At 36.8% G+C, this 25,307-nt stretch overlaps 1 protein-coding gene across 1 annotated transcript; it reads left to right on the top strand.

The window, feature by feature from the left end:
* Nucleotides 1-17,683: 17,683 nt before the first annotated feature.
* LOC117343815 (tripartite motif-containing protein 55-like) lies at nt 17,684-24,220 on the top strand. The gene is made up of 2 exons (XM_033906331.1): nt 17,684-17,716; nt 20,903-24,220. Exon 2 carries the CDS (start codon nt 21,030-21,032, stop codon nt 23,319-23,321), a length of 2,292 nt encoding a protein of 763 aa, XP_033762222.1. The 5' UTR covers nt 17,684-17,716; nt 20,903-21,029; the 3' UTR covers nt 23,322-24,220.
* Nucleotides 24,221-25,307: the final 1,087 nt, after the last annotated feature.

The raw sequence follows: 25,307 nt of genomic DNA, 5'->3' as shown, positions 1-25,307 counted from the left end.
ATGAAGAATATTATTTAATCTAAGTGAATGGAGATAATAATGGGAAAAAAACGACATAATAAGTATTATCAAGCTAGCAATGAATGTTCAAACTGGATATGTAGTTGAAAAACCAAACGTTTGGCCGGTACTAGATTACATGTTTTATGAGCGATGTGAAAGATATGATACTAGATCGGTATACTTTTTTTATTGTGCTGACGACGGAAATTGTCATGAATCAACATGTCGAACCTTGGTCCTGTTGGATCTCTAGACATTTAGTAACTTTCCAAAAGCTCACATCTTGTTTGACCTGCTGACAACTAGTTTCGCTTCGCTTAGTACCAATATCCGGTGTCGCTCCCATACGGTGATTGTCAAGATACGCTTGTCACTATAGTCCAAAACGAGGCGCTAAACAAACGCGGCAGCAACATGAGCTTTAATGAAGCATGCTTCTACGTGTACTGTTACATGTGTTTCATGTTGTCAATCATTTCAGTCTATCTAAGTATAGACTTGTAACGTGTCTGTTAACGTGTCACTCCGCGGGGGACCATGATACCATTTGACCTTTCGGTGTGTGAAAATGATGTTACTAACTTCGAAGCCTTGTGTCTGGTCCCATGTCCCAATTGGTTCGATGTTCATGGCCTTTGCTTAACTGTTAATTGATAAATACGAGACATCGGTAGTAGATTTATAACTTAATGAAGATCACGGGTAAATTAATTGGTATCAATCACGATATCCCGTAAAAATGTACACGACTTGTATCATCTAATCTTTACCTTACTACCCATTTTGATGACACGCTATTGTTCGTGAGCTGCTCTGGTTGCACGAACTCTTTTGTGCATTTAATTGATCAGAGTATGGACCCGCCTCATTGGTATATGGACCCGCCTCGTTGGTATATGGACCCGCCTCATTGGTATATGGACCCGCCTCGATGGTATACGGTCCCTTCCGGAATCAAGAGCCAGAATCAACTTCAGCGATGTTGATTGGATGATTTGGCCTGCTTTTTAAGATTCTGTCCAACTCGTTCCATTAATATTCTTTCGAAGAGGTGACAAGGCTGTTTAGAGGCCGGACTAGGGTAGGAATCCTGCTACATGCAGCCTGGCGTTTTCCCGCTGGAACGTCAGCAGACATTCCTCTACTATAAGACCAACACTAGACGCTAGAACTTGATATCTTTAACAGGAGGCCATGAGATATTCTTGAGTAGTGACTAAGGTAATCCATGTGCAATCGTACCCGTACCAAGCAATCATCCGCATAGTGCTCGTGGGCACGTTTATAAGCACGACGTCAACCGTCTACTGGATAAAGCAATAACCTTGACTCATCTTAGAATAAGACCATTCTCGAATGTTCATTGAAAGGCGATTAACAGAATGTACATTCACAGCAATATCTGTCTGTTATAGATGTCTACACCACAGTAATCACTATCTGTTATAGACGGCTACACCACAGTAATCACTGTCTGTTATAGACGTCTACACCACAGTAATCACTGTCTGTTATAGGTGTCTACACCACAGTAATCACTGTCTGTTATAGGTGTCTACACCACAGTAATCACTGTCTGTTATAGACGTCTACACCACAGTAATCACTGTCTGTTATAGACGTCTACACCACAGTAATCACTGTCTGTTATAGGTGTCTACACCACAGTAATCACTGTCTGTTATAGACGTCTATACCACAGTAATCACTGTCTGTTATAGACGTCTACACCACAGTAATCACTGTCTGTTATCGGTGTCTACACCACAGTAATCACTATCTGTTATAGGTGTCTACACCACAGTAATCACTGTCTGTTATAGACGTCTACACCACAGTAATCACTGTCTGTTATAGGTGTCTACACCACAGTAATCACTGTCTGTTATAGACGTCTACACCACAGTAATCACTGTCTGTTATAGGTGTCTACACCACAGTAATCCCTGTCTGTTATAGGCGTCTACACCACAGTAATCACTGTCTGTTATAGACGTCTACACCACAGTAATCACTGTCTGTTATAGACGTCTACACCACAGTAATCACTGTCTGTTATAGGTGTCTACACCACAGTAATCACTGTCTGTTATAGACGTCTACACCACAGTAATCACTGTCTGTTATAGACGTCTACACCACAGTAATCACTGTCTGTTATAGGTGTCTACACCACAGTAATCACTGTCTGTTATAGGTGTCTACACCACAGTAATCACTGTCTGTTATAGGTGTCTACACCACAGTAATCACTGTCTGTTATAGACGTCTACACCACAGTAATCACTGTCTGTTATAGGTGTCTACACCACAGTAATCCCTGTCTGTTATAGACGTCTACACCACAGTAATCACTGTCTGTTATAGACGTCTACACCACAGTAATCACTGTCTGTTATAGACGTCTACACCACAGTAATCACTGTCTGTTATAGACGTCTACACCACAGTAATCACTGTCTGTTATAGACGTCTACACCACAGTAATCACTGTCTGTTATAGACGTCTACACCACAGTAATCACTGTCTGTTATAGACGTCTACACCACAGTAATCACTGTCTGTTATAGACGTCTACACCACAGTAATCACTGTCTGTTATAGACGTCTACACCACAGTAATCACTGTCTGTTATAGACGTCTACACCACAGTAATCACTGTCTGTTATAGACGTCTACACCACAGTAATCACTGTCTGTTATAGACGTCTACACCACAGTAATCACTGTCTGTTATAGACGTCTACACCACAGTAATCACTGTCTGTTATAGACGTCTACACCACAGTAATCACTGTCTGTTATAGGTGTCTACACCACAACAATCACTGTCTGTTATAGACGTCTACACCTCAGTAATCCGTCTGTTATAGACGTCTACACCACAGCAATCACTGTCTGTTATAGGTGTCTACACCACAGTAATCACTGTCTGTTATAGGTGTCTACACTACAGTAATCACTGTCTGTTATAGACGTCTACACCACAGAAATCCCTGTCTGTTATAGACGTCTACACCACAGTAATCACTGTCTGTTATAGGTGTCTACACCACAGCAATCACTGTATGTTATAGACGTCTACACCACAGTAATCACTGTCTGTTATAGACGTCTACACCACAGTAATCCCTGTCTGTTATAGACGTCTACACCACAGTAATCCCTGTCTGTTATAGACGTCTACACCACAGTAATCACTGTCTGTTATAGGTGTCTACACCACAGTAATCACTGTCTGTTATAGGTGTATACACTATAGTAATCACTGTCTGTTATAGACGTCTCCACCACAGTAATCACTGTCTGTTATAGACGTCTACACCACAGTAACACTGTCTGTTATAGACGTCTACACCACAGTAATCACTGTCTGTTATAGACGTCTACACCACTGTAACACTGTCTGTTATAGACGTCTACACCACAGTAATCACTGTCTGTTATAGACGTCTACACCACAGTAATCACTGTCTGTTATAGACGTCTACACCACAGTATTCCCGGTCTGTTATAGGCGTCTTCACCACAGTAATCACTGTCTGTTATAGGTGTCTACACCACAGTAATCACTGTCTGTTATAGACGTCTACACCACAGTAATCACTGTCTGTTATAGGTGTCTACACCACAGTAATCACTGTCTGTTATAGACGTCTACACCACAGTAATCACTGTCTGTTATAGACGTCTACACCACAGTAATCACTGTCTGTTATAGGTGTCTACACCACAGTAATCACTGTCTGTTATAGGTGTCTACACCACAGTAATCACTCTCTGTTATAGGTGTCTACACCACAGTAATCACTGTCTGTTATAGACGTCTCCACCACAGTAATCACTGTCTGTTATAGGTGTCTACACCACAGTAATCCCTGTCTGTTATAGACGTCTACACCACAGTAATCACTGTCTGTTATAGGTGTCTACACCACAGTAATCCCTGTCTGTTATAGACGTCTACACCACAGTAATCACTGTCTGTTATAGGTGTCTACACCACAGTAATCACTGTCTGTTATAGACGTCTACACCACAGTAACACTGTCTGTTATAGACGTCTACACCACAGTAATCACTGTCTGTTATAGACGTCTACACCACAGTAATCACTGTCTGTTATAGACGTCTACACCACAGTAATCACTGTCTGTTATAGGTGTCTACACCACAGTAATCACTGTCTGTTATAGACGTCTACACCACAGTAATCACTGTCTGTTATAGGTGTCTACACCACAGTAATCACTGTCTGTTATAGACGTCTACACCACAGTAATCACTGTCTGTTATAGGTGTCTACACCACAGTAATCACTGTCTGTTATAGACGTCTACACCACAGTAATCACTGTCTGTTATAGATGTCTACACCACAGTAATCACTGTCTGTTATAGACGTCTACACCACAGTAATCACTGTCTGTTATAGGTGTCTACACCACAGTAATCACTGTCTGTTATAGACGTCTACACCACAGTAATCACTGTCTGTTATAGACGTCTACACCACAGTAATCACTGTCTGTTATAGATGTCTACACCACAGTAATCACTGTCTGTTATAGACGTCTACACCACAGTAATCACTGTCTGTTATAGACGTCTACACCACAGTAATCACTGTCTGTTATAGACGTCTACACCACAGTAATCACTGTCTGTTATAGACGTCTACACCACAGTAATCACTGTCTGTTATAGACGTCTACACCACAGTAATCACTGTCTGTTATAGACGTCTACACCACAGTAATCACTGTCTGTTATAGACGTCTACACCACAGTAATCACTGTCTGTTATAGACGTCTACACCACAGTAATCACTGTCTGTTATAGACGTCTACACCACAGTAATCACTGTCTGTTATAGACGTCTACACCACAGTAATCACTGTCTGTTATAGACGTCTACACCACAGTAATCACTGTCTGTTATAGACGTCTACACCACAGTAATCACTGTCTGTTATAGACGTCTACACCACAGTAATCACTGTCTGTTATAGACGTCTACACCACAGTAATCACTGTCTGTTATAGACGTCTACACCACAGTAATCACTGTCTGTTATAGGTGTCTACACCACAGTAATCACTGTCTGTTATAGATGTCTACACCACAGTAATCACTGTCTGTTATAGACGTCTACACCACAGTAATCACTGTCTGTTATAGACGTCTACACCACAGTAATCACTGTCTGTTATAGGTGTCTACACCACAGTAATCCCTGTCTGTTATAGGTGTCTACACCACAGTAATCACTGTCTGTTATAGGTGTCTACACCACAGTAATCACTGTCTGTTATAGGTGTCTACACCACAGTAATCACTGTCTGTTATAGGTGTCTACACCACAGTAATCACTGTCTGTTATAGACGTCTACACCACAGTAATCACTGTCTGTTATAGGTGTCTACACCACAGTAATCACTGTCTGTTATAGAGTCTACACCACAGTAATCACTGTCTGTTATAGACGTCTACACCACAGTAATCACTGTCTGTTATAGGTGTCTACACCACAGTAATCACTGTCTGTTATAGATGTCTACACCACAGTAATCACTGTCTGTTATAGGCGTCTACACCACAGTAATCACTGTCTGTTATAGGTGTCTACACCACAGTAATCACTGTCTGTTATAGACGTCTACACCACAGTAATCACTGTCTGTTATAGACGTCTACACCACAGTAATCACTGTCTGTTATAGGTGTCTACACCACAGTAATCACTGTCTGTTATAGACGTCTACACCACAGTAATCACTGTCTGTTATAGGTGTCTACACCACAGTAATCACTGTCTGTTATAGGTGTCTACACCACAGTAATCACTGTCTGTTATAGATGTCTACACCACAGTAATCACTGTCTGTTATAGGTGTCTACACCACAGTAATCACTGTCTGTTATAGACGTCTACACCACAGTAATCACTGTCTGTTATAGACGTCTACACCACAGTAATCACTGTCTGTTATAGACGTCTACACCACAGTAATCACTGTCTGTTATAGACGTCTACACCACAGTAATCACTGTCTGTTATAGACGTCTACACCACAGTAATCACTGTCTGTTATAGGTGTCTACACCACAGTAATCACTGTCTGTTATAGGTGTCTACACCACAGTAATCACTGTCTGTTATAGACGTCTACACCACAGTAATCACTGTCTGTTATAGACGTCTACACCACAGTAATCACTGTCTGTTATAGACGTCTACACCACAGTAATCACTGTCTGTTATAGACGTCTACACCACAGTAATCACTGTCTGTTATAGGTGTCTACACCACAGTAATCACTGTCTGTTATAGACGTCTACACCACAGTAATCACTGTCTGTTATAGACGTCTACACCACAGTAATCACTGTCTGTTATAGACGTCTACACCACAGTAATCACTGTCTGTTATAGGTGTCTACACCACAGTAATCACTGTCTGTTATAGATGTCTACACCACAGTAATCACTGTCTGTTATAGACGTCTACACCACAGTAATCACTGTCTGTTATAGGTGTCTACACCACAGTAATCACTGTCTGTTATAGGTGTCTACACCACAGTAATCCCTGTCTGTTATAGACGTCTACACCACAGTAATCACTGTCTGTTATAGGTGTCTACACCACAGTAATCACTGTCTGTTATAGACGTCTACACCACAGTAATCACTGTCTGTTATAGACGTCTACACCACAGTAATCACTGTCTGTTATAGACGTCTACACCACAGTAATCACTGTCTGTTATAGGTGTCTACACCACAGTAATCACTGTCTGTTATAGGTGTCTACACCACAGTAATCACTGTCTGTTATAGGTGTCTACACCACAGTAATCACTGTCTGTTATAGACGTCTACACCACAGTAATCACTGTCTGTTATAGGTGTCTACACCACAGTAATCACTGTCTGTTATAGACGTCTACACCACAGTAATCACTGTCTGTTATAGGTGTCTACACCACAGTAATCACTGTCTGTTATAGACGTCTACACCACAGTAATCCCTGTCTGTTATAGATGTCTACACCACAGTAATCACTGTCTGTTATAGATGTCTACACCACAGTAATCACTGTCTGTTATAGACGTCTACACCACAGTAATCACTGTCTGTTATAGGTGTCTACACCACAGTAATCACTGTCTGTTATAGCGTCTACACCACAGTAATCACTGTCTGTTATAGGTCTACACCACAGTAATCACTGTCTGTTATAGGTGTCTACACCACAGTAATCACTGTCTGTTATAGACGTCTACACCACAGTAATCACTGTCTGTTATAGACTTCTACACCACAGTAATCACTGTCTGTTATAAATGTCTACACCACAGTAATCTCTGTCTGTTATAGACGTCTACACCACAGCAATCACTGTCTGTTATAGGCGTCTAAACCACAGCGATCCCTGTCTGTGATATCAGTAGTAATATCTAAATTTGTGTGATAGGCCGACTTTGCATCTAAATGATCAACATTTACTGTTTATTAACTCTTTGATACATCATTCATAGTATACCGGTGTATTGGATACAACTGCCTACAACAATAGATACATCTACTTGATATGGTTTTAGCGTGTCGCTTGTCTACAAAATGCATCATGACGCCATTCCATTTTGGCACAAACACAGGAAACCAGAATGCCTAGACTCTGATTCACTATTATGTCCATTCATCGAGGTTCATTTAACGATTCAGTAAGTTTCTTCAAGAGATAAGAGTGGTAGCTCATTTCCCAGTTTCTGTCTACAATGTCTCTCGTCAGGAACATACACCTTAATCATCTTGTTCTAAATAGAACGATACTTGTGTTGTTTACATTTCCAAGGGTTTTCAACATTACATCGAGTCTACGAACTTATATCATACAAAATAGTTATTTACAAAAAAGAAACAAATACGTGATATTTGTAAAACTCCATTCCAAGAAAATCCATCGCAGGTGTTTAACATTCATGAAATAATTCGTGTCGCGCTCATTACAAAGTGTTCACAATCCGTACCGATGTCTTCCTTGTTCTGATTATTTGTGTGCTTGTTTGTTTGATTGATCTTTTTCGTATTTTCCTTTATGATTGTTATTTTTCGCTAACAATACATAAAAACAAACAGTAGTTTTATTTTGACAGTGTCCGTAGTCATTGACTCCAGGCTATACGGTATAAATGTTTCTGTTTTTATTGGTCAATCAGGCAACAACCACAGTAACATTTTCTAAAGTCATAAGCTCTGAAAATCACAGCTATATATTTAAACTTCTTACAGTGTGTATACAGCAGGTAAATTATTGATAGCGTTATGATATGTTGTAGTTTTTAAACTTAATAGAATTAGCATAGTACATCAGTTATCACTACCCATGTTCTTTTCTTGAGAATGTGACGTTACTTGAATTTTACATCTTATTCTTCTACCACTCGGTGACACTGAGGTGCTGCATTAAACGTATGGGAGGCACTTTAAACAACAACAACAATAATAATAATAGCAACAACAACAACATCAGCAACAATAACAACAACATTAACAGCAATAACAATAACAACAACATTAACAGCAATAACAATAACAACAACATTAACAGCAATAACAATATCAACAACAATAACATCAACAAAACATTAACAACGACAACAATATCAACAACAACAACAATGATAACAACAACAATATCAACAACAACAATACCAAAACAACAATAATAATAACGCCAACAATATCAACAACAACAATACCAAAACAACAATAATAACAACAACAATATCAACAACAACAATACCAAAACAACAATAATAACAACAACAATATCAACAACAACAATACCAAAACAACAATAATAACAACAACAATATCAACAACATTAACAACGACAACAATAACAACAACAATAACAACAACAACAACAACAACAACAACAATGTTAGATGTTGTCAATAATACATTTACGTTTATACCTACTAGCCATCAAGTCTTCCTCTTATTTCCCGGTTTAGTATCTCCTTATATTTACATTCTGTGTTGCATTTGCATATATATCGTTAGTAAACCAAATTGTATTCATGAGACTGTATACTACAATTTACAGTGATTCGGTCAGTGTAGGAATACAACTCCAGGTGTTGTAGGTAAAACAATGGCCGCCAGTTACTTTCGGCCTATTTACAGAAGCCGCAACGAAAAATAAAGCAACGTCACAAGGCATGAGAGTACAATTTTATAATTAAAAAAATGTAATCAACACGAAATTACTATAAGTGCCATTCTTGATCTATAAGAAATTATCAAATTGTCAATGTCGGGCGACATTCTATTTATCTGTCACCCAAATTGTATTCATATCGACTGTATACTACCATTTGGTAACAGTTCAATGCTTAAATATACCTTTCTTTTGCCCATGCTCTATTCTCATTTTTTCTGATTTAAAACAGGAATTTTTATTTCGTTGTTCTGATTAATTTTCGGTAAAAAAATAACTCATAAGCGAGACTGATTAATTGCCAAAAAGGTGTTTTTTATACATGAAATGCCATAATAAGTAAATAGCATTAGCATTTTCGGGATATTTTATCTTCATATATAAAAAGAAAGCTGAAAAGAAAATTAAGTTGCATTTTATCTACAGATATAAAAAGAAACCTGAAAACAAAATTAAGTTTTATAGTATCTACACTAAATAAACTATCAAGCTAAGAGACGCATATATTCAAAATCGATTTCTGTAGCTAACGTGGCTATGGTCTGTACTTTTGTATTGAGTAAAACAAATTCCCTGTTGACAGAAGCTATCCGAGTCTTAATGTTTCCTAACGGCATCAGATCGCACTGTACCAGGTAACAGACACACATGGCGATTGTTGATCGACTGAATAATCCTCAGTGAAAACCAAAATCAATTTACAAGTCAAACAGCATTATCCAGACGGTGGAATCAAGATAAAACGGAATCTAAATATTCTGTGGATGTTGACCTTGATCCTCGTCGAACCCAGTAAACATAGAAAAGGGATTGGGACATAGAGCTAACAAAAGTCGGAGAATGATAACCGTTTTGACAGGGGTTTAGAAACGTTCTGTTGTGTCCGTCTTCTCTGTCTGATCAAATGTCGAAGGCGGCTTACTTGTTTGTATCAAGCTAACTCATATAAATAACAACTGGTGTCAACAAAATCTGAGATATTATCCAAAAACAATATTTATATAGTTCCAAGGAAAATATATACCAAAGCGTTCACAAAGCCGGAACAAAATGAAATACCGCAGCATGTCTATTTTGTCGTTTAGTGTTGACACTATATTACATAATTATCTATTTTGTCGTTTTGTGTTGACAGTATATATTACATATATTTTGTCGTTTTGTGTTGAAAATATATATTACATATATATTTTGTCGTTTTGTGTTGACACTATATTACATCTATATTTTGTCGTTTTGTGTTGACACTATATTACATATCTATTTTGTTGTTTGGCGTTGACACTATATTACATATCGATTTTGTCGTTTTGTGTTGACACTATATTATATATCTATTTTGTCGTTTTGTGTTGACACTATATTATATATCTATTTTGTCGTTTTGTGTTGACACTATACTACATATCGATTTTGTCGTTTTGTGTTGACACTATATTATATATCTATTTTGTCGTTTTGTGTTGACACTATATATTATATATCTATTTTGTCGTTTTGTGTTGACACTATACTACATATCTATTTTGTCGTTTTGTGTTGACACTATACTATATATCTATTTTGTCGTTTTGTGTTGACACTATATTACATATCTATTTTGTCGTTTTGTGTTGACACTATATTACATATCTATTTTGTCGTTTTGTGTTGACACTATACTACATATCTATTTTGTCGTTTTGTGTTGACACTATACTACATATCTATTTTGTCGTTTTGTGTTGACACTATACTACATATCTATTTTGTCGTTTTGTGTTGACACTATATTATATATCTATTTTGTCGTTTTGTGTTGACACTATATATTATATATATATTTTGTCGTTTTGTGTTGACACTATATATTATATATCTATTTTGTCGTTTAGTGTTGACACTATATTACATATCTATTTTGTCGTTTAGTGTTGACACTATATTATATATATATTTTGTCGTTTTGTGTTGACACTGTATTACATATCTTTTTTGTTATTTTGTGTTGACACTATATTACATATCTTTTTTGTCGTTTTGTGTTGACACTATATTACATATCTATTTTGTTGTTTTGTGTTGACACTATACTATATATCTATTTTGTTGCTTTGTGTTGACACTATATTACATATCGATTTTGTCGTTTTGTGTTGACACTTTACTACATATCGATTTTGTCCTTTTGTGTTGAAACTATACTACATATCGATTTTGTCGTTTTGTGTTGACACTATATATTATATATCTATTTTGTCGTTAAGTGTTGACACTATATATTACATATATATTTTGTCGTTTTGTGTTGACACTATATTACATATCTATTTTGTCGTTCTGTGTTGACACTATACTACATATCGATTTTGTCGTTTTGTGTTGACACTATATTACATATCTATTTTGTCGTTTTGTGTTGACACTATATTACATATCTATTTTGTTGCTTTGTGTTGACACTATATTACATATCGATTTTGTCGTTTTGTGTTGACACTTTAATACATATCGATTTTGTCGTTTTGTGTTGAAACTATACTACATATCGATTTTGTCGTTTTGTGTTGACACTATATATTATATATATATTTTGTCGTTAAGTGTTGACACTATATATTACATATATATTTTGTCGTTTTGTGTTGACACTATATTACATATCTATTTTGTCGTTCTGTGTTGACACTATACTACATATCGATTTTGTCGTTTTGTGTTGACACTATATATGATATATCTATTTTGTCGTTTTGTGTTGACACTATATTACATATCTATTTTGTCGTTTTGTGTTGACACTATACTACGTATATATTTTGTCGTTTTGTGTTGACACTATATTACATATCCATTTTGGCGTTTTGTGTTGACACTATATTACATAATAATCTATTTTGTCGTTTAGTGTTGACACTATATATTATATATCTATTTTGTCGTTTTGTGTTGACACTATATATTATATATATATTTTGTTGTTTTGTGTTGACACTATATTACATATATATTTTGTCGTTTTGTGTTGACACTATATATCATATATCTATTTTGTCGTTTAGTGTTGACACTATATATTATATATCTATTTTGTCGTTTTGTGTTGACACTATACTAAACATTAATACATAACGACAAATATCCATGAAGCATCCAGTCAACCCCAAAAAAATTACAAAATAGCCCACAGCGTTAACACATAACGAGAAATATCTACGAACCATCCTGTCAATATAACATTACAAAATATCTAACAGCGTTAACGTTAACACATAACGACAAATGTCCATGAAGCATCCAGTCAACCCGAAAATACAAAATATCACACAGCGTTAACACATAACAACAAATATCTATGTACCATCCAGTCTATACAAATTACAAAATATCCTAAACGTCACCACAAACATATATGGATTGAATAGATTTTTTAAATTTTCATTGCGGCTATGAATACCAGTAGCTAGCTACATATCCCGTGGCGCGCGGTAAATCTATTCAATTCATATATTTACCTAACCTTGATTTAAAAAAATTATATCGAGAAAAAGAGAAATTTTATTGAAAAGAAAAATTTGTCATGTATACGACGAAACGCCAAATTATTAGAACAGCCGGGAGATCCCGCCTATGCACCACGCCATTGTTTTAATGTCGTTCCGCATTTTCCGGTCTTTTTTTGTTTAATTTTGTATAAAACAAAAAGAAAGAAGTATTAAAGTAAAAATAATTTTAAATACAATCATTCAATTCAAATCATATTTATTTTATGTGAACAAATTGCAACAAAAACACAATATTTTCATAATTGAAAGGCGGACTATTTTTTTTGATGGCGTATTAATATGACCCGATTAATCAGGTGATTTGCACGAGAGACAATGTTTTCATACGGTTTTCATAGTGTATTCATGGTCATATATTTGTTGTTTTCACTTGGTATGTTCATATCAGCAAACCACATTAGGAATGTAAACATAATCCAATGACAGCATAAAAGGATTCATAAGATGCACCGTATCAATCCACAACCACATAATGCATGAACAAAATATATTATCGAGTGAAAAAACGGCGTCCCGTAATTGTTTTATGATTCGTTTCCAGTTAGCCTTTGTTTATTACCTCCACTCCAAGTGGTTTGAGAGTTAACAACAGAATTGACGAGACAATCTTAAAGTCAAAACATGTCACCTACCGTGCTCGAGTTTCAAATCTAATTCGACATGGTAAACAATGAGCCCCTTGTATACATTTTACAATTACATGTAGGGTGAGGGAAGTGGTCTGATGACCAACTCGCCGCTGGATGCCTGTAGTCGTCTGGTGCACACTATAGGGAACAACCAACCAATTGAAAAAATATATTTTTGAGCCAAGGATAAAATGTCTGGCAGCCACTGATTGGCCAGTATGTTATGAAGTGAGAAAAAAACATATGTAGCCTGATAGGTAACTATCAATAAGAAATGTTGATATAAATTTCGTAAGCCCGATTGATTTTTTCCCCAAAAGTTCAGGTAATAATAATAAACAGGTAAACATAAAAGATTTTTGAGAATTTTTACTGCGGAATTCACCTATTTTCAAAATGGCTACCCTTGAGAAAATTTGAGCTGAAGGACCCAACTTTTTTTTTTGATTAGGTGTTATATCAGACCCTAAACTTTTGTTATAAACCATAATTGTCATATTGAATTCAAGAATTTGAATGAAATACTCCAAAACGTTAACACTAAAGTCTATGGGAAAACAATTGGTTGGTTGGTCTCTATACAGAGTTCGGCAGACAGTCTGGTTATGCCTGTTATGCTATGTCTTCAAGAAATAGAGAGAGCATAGATATCTGTATACGCGATTTTGTGATGGAACGAAGACTCATCATGCTGCTGCCCTGCAGGTAGGGCGTAAGAATTGTACCTGCTGTCCCCATTGCATGATCGTTAGAGGCGAATAAATTTGGTATCTTACCTTTTCTCTTCTTTCTGAACAACTTTCTTCTTCCTAATGTCTCCCTTGACAATGCCTCACTTTTGGTCTTCAGTTGAACGTTCGCCCCTGAGAGGAAGGCTTTGGGTTCTGTCCCCTGGTCGAGAATACCAGAGTCATCAAAACTGGTAGTTGCTACACCTGCTTAGCGTTCAGCATTTTGGGAGTGGGACGACTGATTGGCCCGTTGTCAGTATAATGTGACCAGGTGGGGTGTCCTGCTGGATGTTTTCGGCAGTATGCTTCAGTGAGGTAGCACTATAAATCGGCAAAAGTTCCGGCCTATCACAAGGAGACTTAACACGAACATACCGCAGCCTCCCAAAACACACACACGCACTCACCACACGCATGCATATCGCACGCACGGGAGGCCATCCTTAAATGACCTTAGCTGTTAATTGGACGTTAAACAAAATAAACCAAACCAAACCAAACCAAACCATCATGCTGTGGCCCCATAGTTTGGCATTAGATGATGTTGTGTCGAAACAAAGACCCGTGATGGTGTGGTTCAAAGTTCGTCAATAGGCCTGTGATGTTGTGTCGAAACGGAGACCCGTGATGATGTGGCCCCATAGCTCGGCATCAGTACCCGGTGCTTTGATGCAACTAGAAGACTTGCTTCAATGAAAGGCAAGCCTAGCCCAAGTTTCCTCTGGGCTGACACCATCTCCTACACCAGAGATGGTGTCAGGGCCAGAGGAAACTCGGGTTAAGGCAAGCCATAACATGTACAACTGGAATAGCTACTTTTAGATAATATAACAATCTTGTTTAGGTCCACCGATTTTGAATATCGAGTTTTTTTTATATTCATATCAAAACCCTAAAATACATTTCCCCGCTGAGAACGGAATATATAAAAAGTATAGCAGACCTCTCTCTTATATCGATCTCTCACTAAATCTTGGTTTATGTCCGGACGAGTTATCTATCTTGATCTTTTCTCTTATTTCTAAAACGATTCTAAAAGAGTCACAAAATAATCATGAAATATTTTCAATTTTTACCTGTCAAATAAACGTGTATTTATGAGTCAGATAAAAATTCCATCATACAAGAGATTTTTTAAAATGATTATAATATATAACCATGGAAAGGTCATAAAATCAAATCAACCAATATATTCATACAACTTAGATAATTTGTGTTTTTCGGGCAATTTTATTTTATCGGAATTTAGAGGAATCCAGTGGTTAGAGTGTCTGTGTAGAGATCAAATGTCCTGGGTCCGAATCCCAGTCTGGCCGTTCCAATCTTCTTCTCCACAATACAAAAATGTCTGAATCACCAAGGCATCGCTGTTGAAGTCATCAGTTCTACGATGTTCATGTGAAGAATGTATGTCGAGCTTTCCGGGAAACGCCTTTAGAGAAGAATAAATGAATTAAATATTACCTTGCATGGTTTTGTTTTCACTCTCAGTTGATCGGAATTAAAGAGATGTTGACGATTGTGTTCCGTCAATTTAATCATCGTACCAATAATGGTTTACTTCCTATTTTCAGCCTCAAAAAAGTTCGTGTCGTGGTGATGTGAACGTGAAAACCTGCCTGATAAGAGAAAATACAGCAATATGACATCTCGCGACGATGTTCATTTGTGAAGGAGGGGAGATAATCCGCAGAGAGTTTAACCAAGTTAAATCATAAATCATAGTGCTAACTGGTAGCGTTGAAATTATCAACAAATTTTAGAACACTTAGAATTCCATATTCATAGCCATATTGATTATATTGATACAACTATATATTTAAGTTTGCTCTGTATTGTCTCTATATATTTTTTTTAGGAATTTTTTAGCAAGCATGGCCAAATATTTCTTATAATATTGTGCCAGAAAATAGCATTAAATGTGAATTGGAAATGTTGATTGATTAAATTTAAGAAATTATATCAGTGTGATTTTTTTTTTCAAGCACTACACGTTTTGTAGGGAAAATCACGAGACAAAATTCCAGCGGCAATTCCGTCGGCTGGTCTACTTGTTGAACTGAAATTTGAATTTAAAAGTTTCTTGCAAACGAAAATACGAAAGTTGAAAATATGATAAATGTAAACATAAGGATTACGCAACATTCTTTTCCGTGACATATGGTCGTATAACACGGAAATTCAACGTAAGCACACACATTACGAATTATGACAGTTTTTGACTCGTGACCTGACTGGGTTTCAACACGGGATCTATGGTAACAATCAGAAATATCTATGGCTGTTCCATTTCCCTTTTTTTGTTCCGAGTTCTACTTTATTTCTTATGGTGGCATCTACTTGGAAGAAGTATCGGCCATCCACTTGGTAGAAATATGTCACTATAACTGCTGTTTTGGGGGATTTTTTGTTTTTGTTTTTTCCTAATTTCTTTCCGGGGATGTAAACTGATAAAATTCAAATAAATTTGATATATTTCTTTTTAATTATATAAATTTTATGAATATCGCTCGATCTGTAGGGGAAACCAGAGACATAGACATATATGTCTCTGGGGAAACTATAGCTAGCCAACCGTAGTAAAATTTATCATACCAGGGGACATAACTCCTACAGCAGGAATCATCGCCATGTCACATTTAACACGATAGGACAAACAATCATGTTATTTAAATTTTATTGCAAAAAATAGTGTTTTTTTTAAATACTCCTATTTAGGGATCAGACTATTAACGTAACAGCATTGTTTAGATATCTACTTTATTTTGTTTGTTTTATTTTGAATTATAACAGAAAGATGTATGTGATTAATGAAATAGGTATTTAATTACAGTCTATTATCAGTGTTCTGCGAATACAAATATGCAAATGATTATATTTAAAAAGTCCATGTTTCCTAACCCCCCATATAACGGACATCTCTATAAACCGAGCGAAAATATTTCTGTCCTGTATATAGTTTATGTTTTAAACAGCTAGGTTTATCTGCACATAGTACTTTATTTATTAGGATATTCATTTAATTCCTCGTAACTGTACTTAGCTAGCATAAACTGCAATCATATCTCATGCATGTACATGTAACTCACCAATAATTTAGCTGTCACTGGTTTTCATAAGAGAAATTACCGATCAGATCAGTTACTTTAAAATCAAAATTGATTAATTACCTTGGTATAAAAACCGTGGACAAACAGTTATAAGTTTATGTATACGTACTTGTATTGTTACAGGTCTCGCAAGCATGGTACATTGCAATACACATGCTGTATACAAACGGAGTATCAATTTTGAAAAGTTTTCATTCAATTTCTACAAATATAAAGTGGCACTGCATTGGGTATTTAACGAAACTGAAAACCGTTAAAAATAATGTAAGATTCCATTGAAAATGTATTACTGTATCCGTAATGGACCCCAGGTTACCTTGCACTTAGTAAGGAATGGAGTATGGAATACAGTATATTATAATCATGAACACGTACGATGAACATCATCTGGTACATGATTCCGGACATTAGTATTACCTCAGTAATTTCCGGTGTCCTGAATATCAACATTTACTACAGGTGAGTAGATTTTAGTTATCTTTAAAAAACAATCAGTGCTTGCATTCTCATCATTTGACAGTTGACGCTAGAAATTTTGTTGACTTTTCTGAGATCAGTCAATCGGACCATTTTTTTCTAATTCTTCTCAATATTAAACTAATGGGGTGTGGTGACAACTGTGCCTGTGGCTGTTGACAAACCGACAATCGACATTGTCGGTTAATCTCGCTCGGCAGGTGTGCAGTGTACAGTACACTAGCCCTAAGTAGTTATTAGTCGAATGCTATTATGTTAGTTGATGTGATTTATGATTTAAGAATAGCAATTAACTAAAATACCACACATATACATTTAATGAAGTTCAGACGGTGCTCGAGTATCGCAGGTAGCCTATTAAAAGCGGTCTAATAAAATCGTCAAAGAGCATTTGGTGCGACAACAAGCGTCTTGAGAAATATTAATGTCTAAGTTATCAGTGATCATTCGCTGCATATCCTACAGTAGCGATGAAAAGTACAGACATTAAATTACTTTATTAGATATTAACAACGCAATGCAATTATGTTTTCAAAATACTTACATTGTACTTAGTGATGTTTTCAAAATACTTACATTGTACTTAGTGATGTATGTCGAGCCTGATTAGACTTACTAGACACTGTCAAAAAATACAGCTAGGTATAAGGATGCGTATTAAACTTGAGTTGACAACTTAACTCTATCCTGAAAGCAATGAAAAGCAGGAAAACCAATGTTATTCCTTACAATGGTCATGAAAAAAAATAAATATCCAAACAGCAAACTACTTGCCTGACGCCATGCCTGGTGTAGAGACATGGTGTCAGGGCCAGAGGAAACTCGGGCTAAAATATTGCATGATAAGGGGAGACAACCAAAGTAGGCAAAAAAATGAAGAAGATTCATGCAAAGCAGGACAAAATATTCCCTGGTGTATCAAAATGAAGGGGATGCGAAAGCTTAAGGGCCCTCTGCAAAACATCTGGTATACCTAATAATGTATGTTATATAGAGAGGATCTTACATGAGTGGCTTATTATGTGGAATTTATTGAGCGAGTTTGATAAAGTTCATACGTAATCGAAAGTGTAAGACTCTATTTATCACATACATAGAATAACCACTATTTATGTGAACGTGAGTAGAAAACTTTTAATTTTTTGTTTCTATAAAAGACAGGGAAAATCTGGCTCAGATTGGATCTTTCCGCCCACCTAGATAATCATGCGATGTCACATAATTAATATATTTACATTTTCACTTCGCTCCGCCTCAGTGAACATAGTAAACTCAGATCACTTCATTTCCCGTTGAAGATGTTGGGTCGCGTGCTTCTGTTCTGAGAGATGAATCACTTTCTTGCCGGCGTGTGAATACATTCACTGAGTTTACAATGGCGATCGAGTTCTGTACCGCCTCAGACTTGAATGCACTTTCACTTTGTGAATTGTGTAACATTGTTATAAACGTATATGAACACAAGTGGAATAGCCGCTTTATGTGCTAATAAAAATGCCAGTATAATGCAGACAGTTTAGAATACAGGATTTGACAGAACACTGACACTCTCGATAGCACCGAGCTCATGACCTACGTGGCGCAGTAGGTCTAACGTTAGCTGTATCTCGAATGCCATGCTTAATACCATTTCAGTGGTCACAGAAAATAAACCTCAATTTAAACACTATTTAACAACACAAAACAGACTGGTAGCAGAAGTATGCTATATCGAGAACAGGGACACATTATTGTCGTAATTTGACTCAATCTAAACATAAGGAGGACACAAGTTTCCGGCCGTCGAATACCGCCATTTTTCAAATTAATGTTTCTTTACTTACTATCATCAGAATTTACATCCCAAAACGCCAGTGCGACAATGAAATCCAATATGTCAAGAACACCATGTACATCACCAGCTAACCTGCGACTAAAATCCACATTGTTACACTTTTTCTCGAGCTCTGAATATCCTGGCTATTAGACTGCATCACATCATTTTTTTTAACCGAGTCCCTGTGTCTCGAGTGACCAAATCACACACATACTATACTGTCAACACTGCACTTTGAATTCGTATTTATATGGGTATTGCTAAGTTTTTATTATACAATATCATAAATATTTGTTATAAATGAATATTTTACCTTGAAAATATCGTATCTATGTGTATCAACATCGTAATAATCAAAACGTGTATGGCACTATATTTTGTGTTGCCTTGGCGACGAGAATAGTTGACTGTCTGCTGTTCCACTACTGTGCACACATGTACGATAAGTATAACAATGTTACAAAGTGACGCACTTACGTCACACTGTTGCGACCGAATTTTGCAATCTGGTGGCGACGTTTTAAATTTGGTTAACGTAAATATAAGGATTGATTGTCAATTTTGTTGCTTGCATGGACTGATGAAGGGAAGTGAACCTCGTGCAAATGGTACATGAACTGCTTCGCAGTTCACTTCATTTGCACGAGGTTCACTTCCCTTCATCAGTCCATGCAAGCAACAAAATTGACAATCAATCCTTAAATGACATCACAATAGTGTTAATATACATGTGTATTTATGACATATATGGCCGTATGACACGGCAGAATGGGCCAATTATGTGATAATGTAAGATTCTAGGACTTTATGATCAAAACTCCTTTAAACTTATTTAAGCAGTACCCCTTTGTCAGCCATTCCTCTACTAAAACTTGGTTTGAAACCATACCTCACCTGTCTCAATCACAAAGTACTACTATAATTAGCACTAAGCTGTGTAAGCGAACTCTGTCGATGGAACGTATCCGTACATGTAATCTAAAGAAAACCTAATATACTAATTCTATAAGGATTGGAGTACATTCATGTCGGTATGAACGCAAGAGGATGATTTTCAGAAATGATATCATATTGCAAATCACTGATTATGTCAAATATTTGTACATGTAATTATAAAACTATGTCACAGTCTCCAAAGGCAGTACATATGTGACTTAAATAGATATAATAGAAATTTACTTTCTTCCTCTTTTTTTGTTTGTTTGTAAATTTACTCTCTTCTTCTTTTTTTTTCTTTTTTTTTTTAATTTGCTCTTTTCTTCTTCTTTTTTTAATTTACTTCTTCCTCTTTTTTTTTTTTTTTTTTTGCAAATTAAAATAGCTCAACTTTATGCATTTTTTTTGTATTTCAGAATGAAGGTAGACTGCAGAACACTTCCTAGAACCGGAACAAATCCAGACAAGATGTCAAAGAGAGTTAAGAAGTTAAAATGACATATGTATTACATATACATGTATATCTAATGCCTCCAGTCAAACATGGATGAAATACTTCAAACATTATGCCAGTGCGGTTTATGCAATGGACTTGCCAGCTATCCGAAGAAATTGAAGTGCCAACATGTCTTTTGCCACGAATGTTTGGTAGGCTACATCAATGAGCATTTCGGTCAACCATCATTCTTTTGTCCTGTGTGTAGTTACAAACATGTACCACAGGAACCAGAAGCGGAAGTGGACGATACCATGGTGTCTAGATTAGAAGAGGATTCCCTGACAAGAAATTTACAATTGTTTTATAGTGACCAAAATGAAAGGCCTGCTCTTCCAACTAGCGACGGTGTTTCAGCTCCTTTATGTTCAATACATCCAAGGAGTCGCTGCTCGTACTATTGTGAGAACTGCAATACCCTTGCATGCCCACGATGTAAGGCAACCATGCATCATGGGTGTAACTTTCAGACCATCACAAAAGCTATGAGGACAAGCTGTTACGACAGAATGCGACAAATTTCTTCTGACCTAGAGGCTGTTGTATCACAAACTCAACTCCTTCATGGAAGATTGACATCAAAGCTAGAAAATGCAATCCCAGACAGGGAAAGTACGGAATCAACAGTGAAGGCATATTATGCAGATCTGAAGGGAAAAGTTGTTCACTATCTGCAACAGCAAGAGGAAAAGATACTAAAAAAGGCAAAAGAATTAGAAGACAAAGAGAAAAGACACCTAGAACGCGACGTATCAGTGTGTTCGTCACTGCTCTCTTCATTAGATGCCCGGCAGAAATTGGCTTTGAATTTACTCCTACAGGCATCTACGAAACCATCACAGAATATGGTTCTAGCAGGAGATTTGACTAAGACTATGACATCATTTACAGATATTTTACCAAAACTGGAGTCCGACTTGGCCAAGTCTTTTGACTTGAGATATATGATCAATACTGAACTGGAGGACAAACTGACAACTTCAGACATTGTTGATATTGAAGTGATTAGCAGCTGCCATGCAGGGCCTTATATGGTGACATTTGGCGATGGTGAAATTCAGGCTGATTCACATGGTGCTTCTGTGGAAAGAACAGCAAATGCAACAACAGATTTACATGAGGTAGATGAAGAAGGTCTTCCTTCATATGAGTATGTATTACAACAGCCTTCCATGGAAATACGGGGCTCGTCTCTCACGTCTGCCGTTCGACATCCTGTTCCTACAGCCCCTCCTCTGCCAGTGCCGCAAGTAGTGGGCCCTCCTTCCAGTTCTATTTTGCAGCCATCGGCTCCACCTCTACCTCAGTCTGAATTATTTAGTGATCCTGAAAGCTTTCCAGCGGAATTTACAGCAGAGTCTTTAGATAGTAGCAGCATCACAGCAGGTGAATCTAGTGAATCAAGACTATCTGTTGGTTCCTCGGCACATCGTCCGGTACCCTCAGATATCTCCTCTTCTACCAAAGACGGGATTGCAGGATTTAAGTACAGAGATTATTTTGATATCCAGTTATCTGGGGACATTAACATTCCATCTGTGGTAGCTATAGCAACCGTTGGGGATACTTTTGTATTGATTGACCAGGCAAATTATTGTATGAAAGTTCTCAGTCAATATGGAGGTCTATTGAATGTTTACGACTTCGGATATGTAGAACCCTGGGATCTGGCTGCTATTTCTGATGTGGAATGCGTTGTCACTGCCCCAAAGCAGAAACAGCTGCTTTTCCTCACAGATCCGGCACTAAAACAAGGGGAGGAAACTTCTGTCAGAAAGGCCATGACAACGGGTCAATATGCACACATTGCTTTCCATAAAGAAACCCAGCATTTGATTGGCTGCCTTTGTCCACCATTTTGTTCAACAAGAATTGATGTCATTGACTTGCAGGGTCGGGTAAGGAGAAAGATCCCTGTGGATTACTGCACAAACCCCCGAAATCTGGTTGTGACTAAGTCTTTTGACCTAATTCTTAGTGACCTTGGTAAATCAAAGGTCATATACTTCAAATCAAGTGATACAGATTCAATTAACAGGAAGGATTTTGTTGCCCATGCAGGTTTGAGTTTCACAAAACCACAAGGCATCGCTATAGTTAATGAGGTGGACATGCTTCTGATTTTGGAAAGCAGAAACGGAGATGTCTCTGTAACAACATTTTCTGGACAATTGCAAAATGTTCTTCGGAAGCAAATTTCGGTGAATGCATCAGATGAAATGGAACACCAAATGTGTACAAGTATTGATGGTACTACTTTAGCTGTAACAAATGCTGATGGATACGTCTCGCTCTATGAAATAGAGTATTCCTACCTCCCGTCTGCTACCCAGGTGTAAGACACTCTTCCATTGTTTTTGAGGAGTGGCGTATGGTTCAAGACTATAGCTAGTCAGCCTTCAGTAGGGAACACACAGAAATTGTTTTTGTTTTGTGTAGTCCATCATAAGGCACAAGTGATATGAATTATACTGGATGTACTTAAAGAAATATTTACAGAGAATCAGTTGGCGGCGACGAACTGTTGGTAGAACATTGTAATATTCAAACCACTTTCAATCATAAACCTCTTTCTAAATTATTTCACGATTTTAACAGCGGTGTTCAAGAAAATGTGTTCATCTGATATTAATTACATTATATACCTCAATTGGTAAAGTCTTTTCATCAGCATACGGTCAGTGTTAAGGTTATGTACATATAGATAAGATTATGTTAACAGTACTGCATATCATTCCTGGCCATCGGTACAAACGAACTTGTTACAATTTCCCAAACCAAGGCCTGCTTATTTGTATTATAGATATATAGATTATATATTATATACCGACATATACTGCAGATACTGACTGGCATTGGAGGTTTTTGCTAAGTGCCTGTGATCGTTGGTCAAGATATGACTGGCCACCAACCCCAAAGTTTGTGTTGTTTTTGTTGTTGTTTTTTGAGAATTGCCCCTATAAATTTAAGTACTAGTTTGAAATCTAGAATCAGACATATCCTTGAGACCAAAAGCATCAAGCTCAATCTATTTAAATGTTCTAGAGATATAGGTGGCCAGTCAAGTCAAGATATGAGACATAGATCATATTTGAATCTTTTGGGGAGAAACTCTTATGCACAAGATATATGTAACAAACCTAACAAACCAATCTATAAACCACAGTGACTGGAAATTGGTTCTAATTATTCCCAGCCCACAGCCCTTATATTCATTAACACATACACAGATATGGATCATGGAGGGGCCAAAGGGGCAAGGCCCAATAGGGGAAATAGAGGTAATTCCTTTAAATCGCTACTTGTCATAAAGAATGGATTTGAACCCAATTTGGTCAGAAACATCCTTGGGGGAAGGAGAACAGATTTTGCATAAATGGTGACTCTTACGTATACCCTAAAGAGGCCAAAGGGGCAGGGAACAATAGGGGAAATAGAGGTAATTCCTTTAAATTGTTACTAGTCATAAAGATATGAATGGATTTGAGCCCAATTTGCTCAGAAACATCCTTGGGGAAAGGAGAACAGATTTTGCATAAATGGTGACTCTTACCCTAAAGGGGCCAAAGGGGCAGGCTCAAATAGGGGAAAGAGAGGTAATTCCTTTAAATCGCTACTAGTAATAAGGTTATGAATGGATTTGAAATTAATTAAGTCAGAAACATCCTTGGGGAAAGGAGAACAGATTTTGTAAAAATGGTGACTCTGACCCCCGAGGGGCCAAAGGGGCAGGGCCCAATAGAATGGGTACTAATTTACAGTTCACTTTAATTTGACAGATTTTGGATACCTAATTTAATTTTTTTTTTAAATAGTGTTCGTATGATACAATAGATGTGAGCGAGTACCTGTGTTGATATTAACATGTTATTTACATTTCTTGTGATTCTTTGATTCTGGTGAGTAAATCATTTACAAAATCATGTATTGTTCATGGTACAATACAATATCCATGTTCATATGAATTGATCAATCATAGTGGGTCCATTGTGAACAATATATATGAATGTTAGACACATACATTTTGTATATAATACATTTATATATACAGTACTTAGCATTGCCAGCAATGTCGTTTGTAACCTAAGTTGTATTATATCTATATATGTACAGATTTGATCAGTGTAATCCAAATCCATTCAAATTATATTTATATGGACTGTATACTACTAGCATCTGGTAATGCCTAAAATATATTCATACATTGTATGTTTAAATTTATTTTTACATTTTTTTAATGTTCTATTGGTGCTGATCGATACAGTACTAGTGTATTGCAATTTCAATTGGTGTGTGCTCCATAGGTGCTGAAGGTAAAAAAAATT

Source organism: Pecten maximus, chromosome 15 (genome assembly GCF_902652985.1).
Source record: "Pecten maximus chromosome 15, xPecMax1.1, whole genome shotgun sequence".
Lineage (NCBI taxonomy): Eukaryota > Metazoa > Mollusca > Bivalvia > Pectinida > Pectinidae > Pecten > Pecten maximus.
This window is presented reverse-complemented; position numbering and strand designations above follow the sequence as displayed.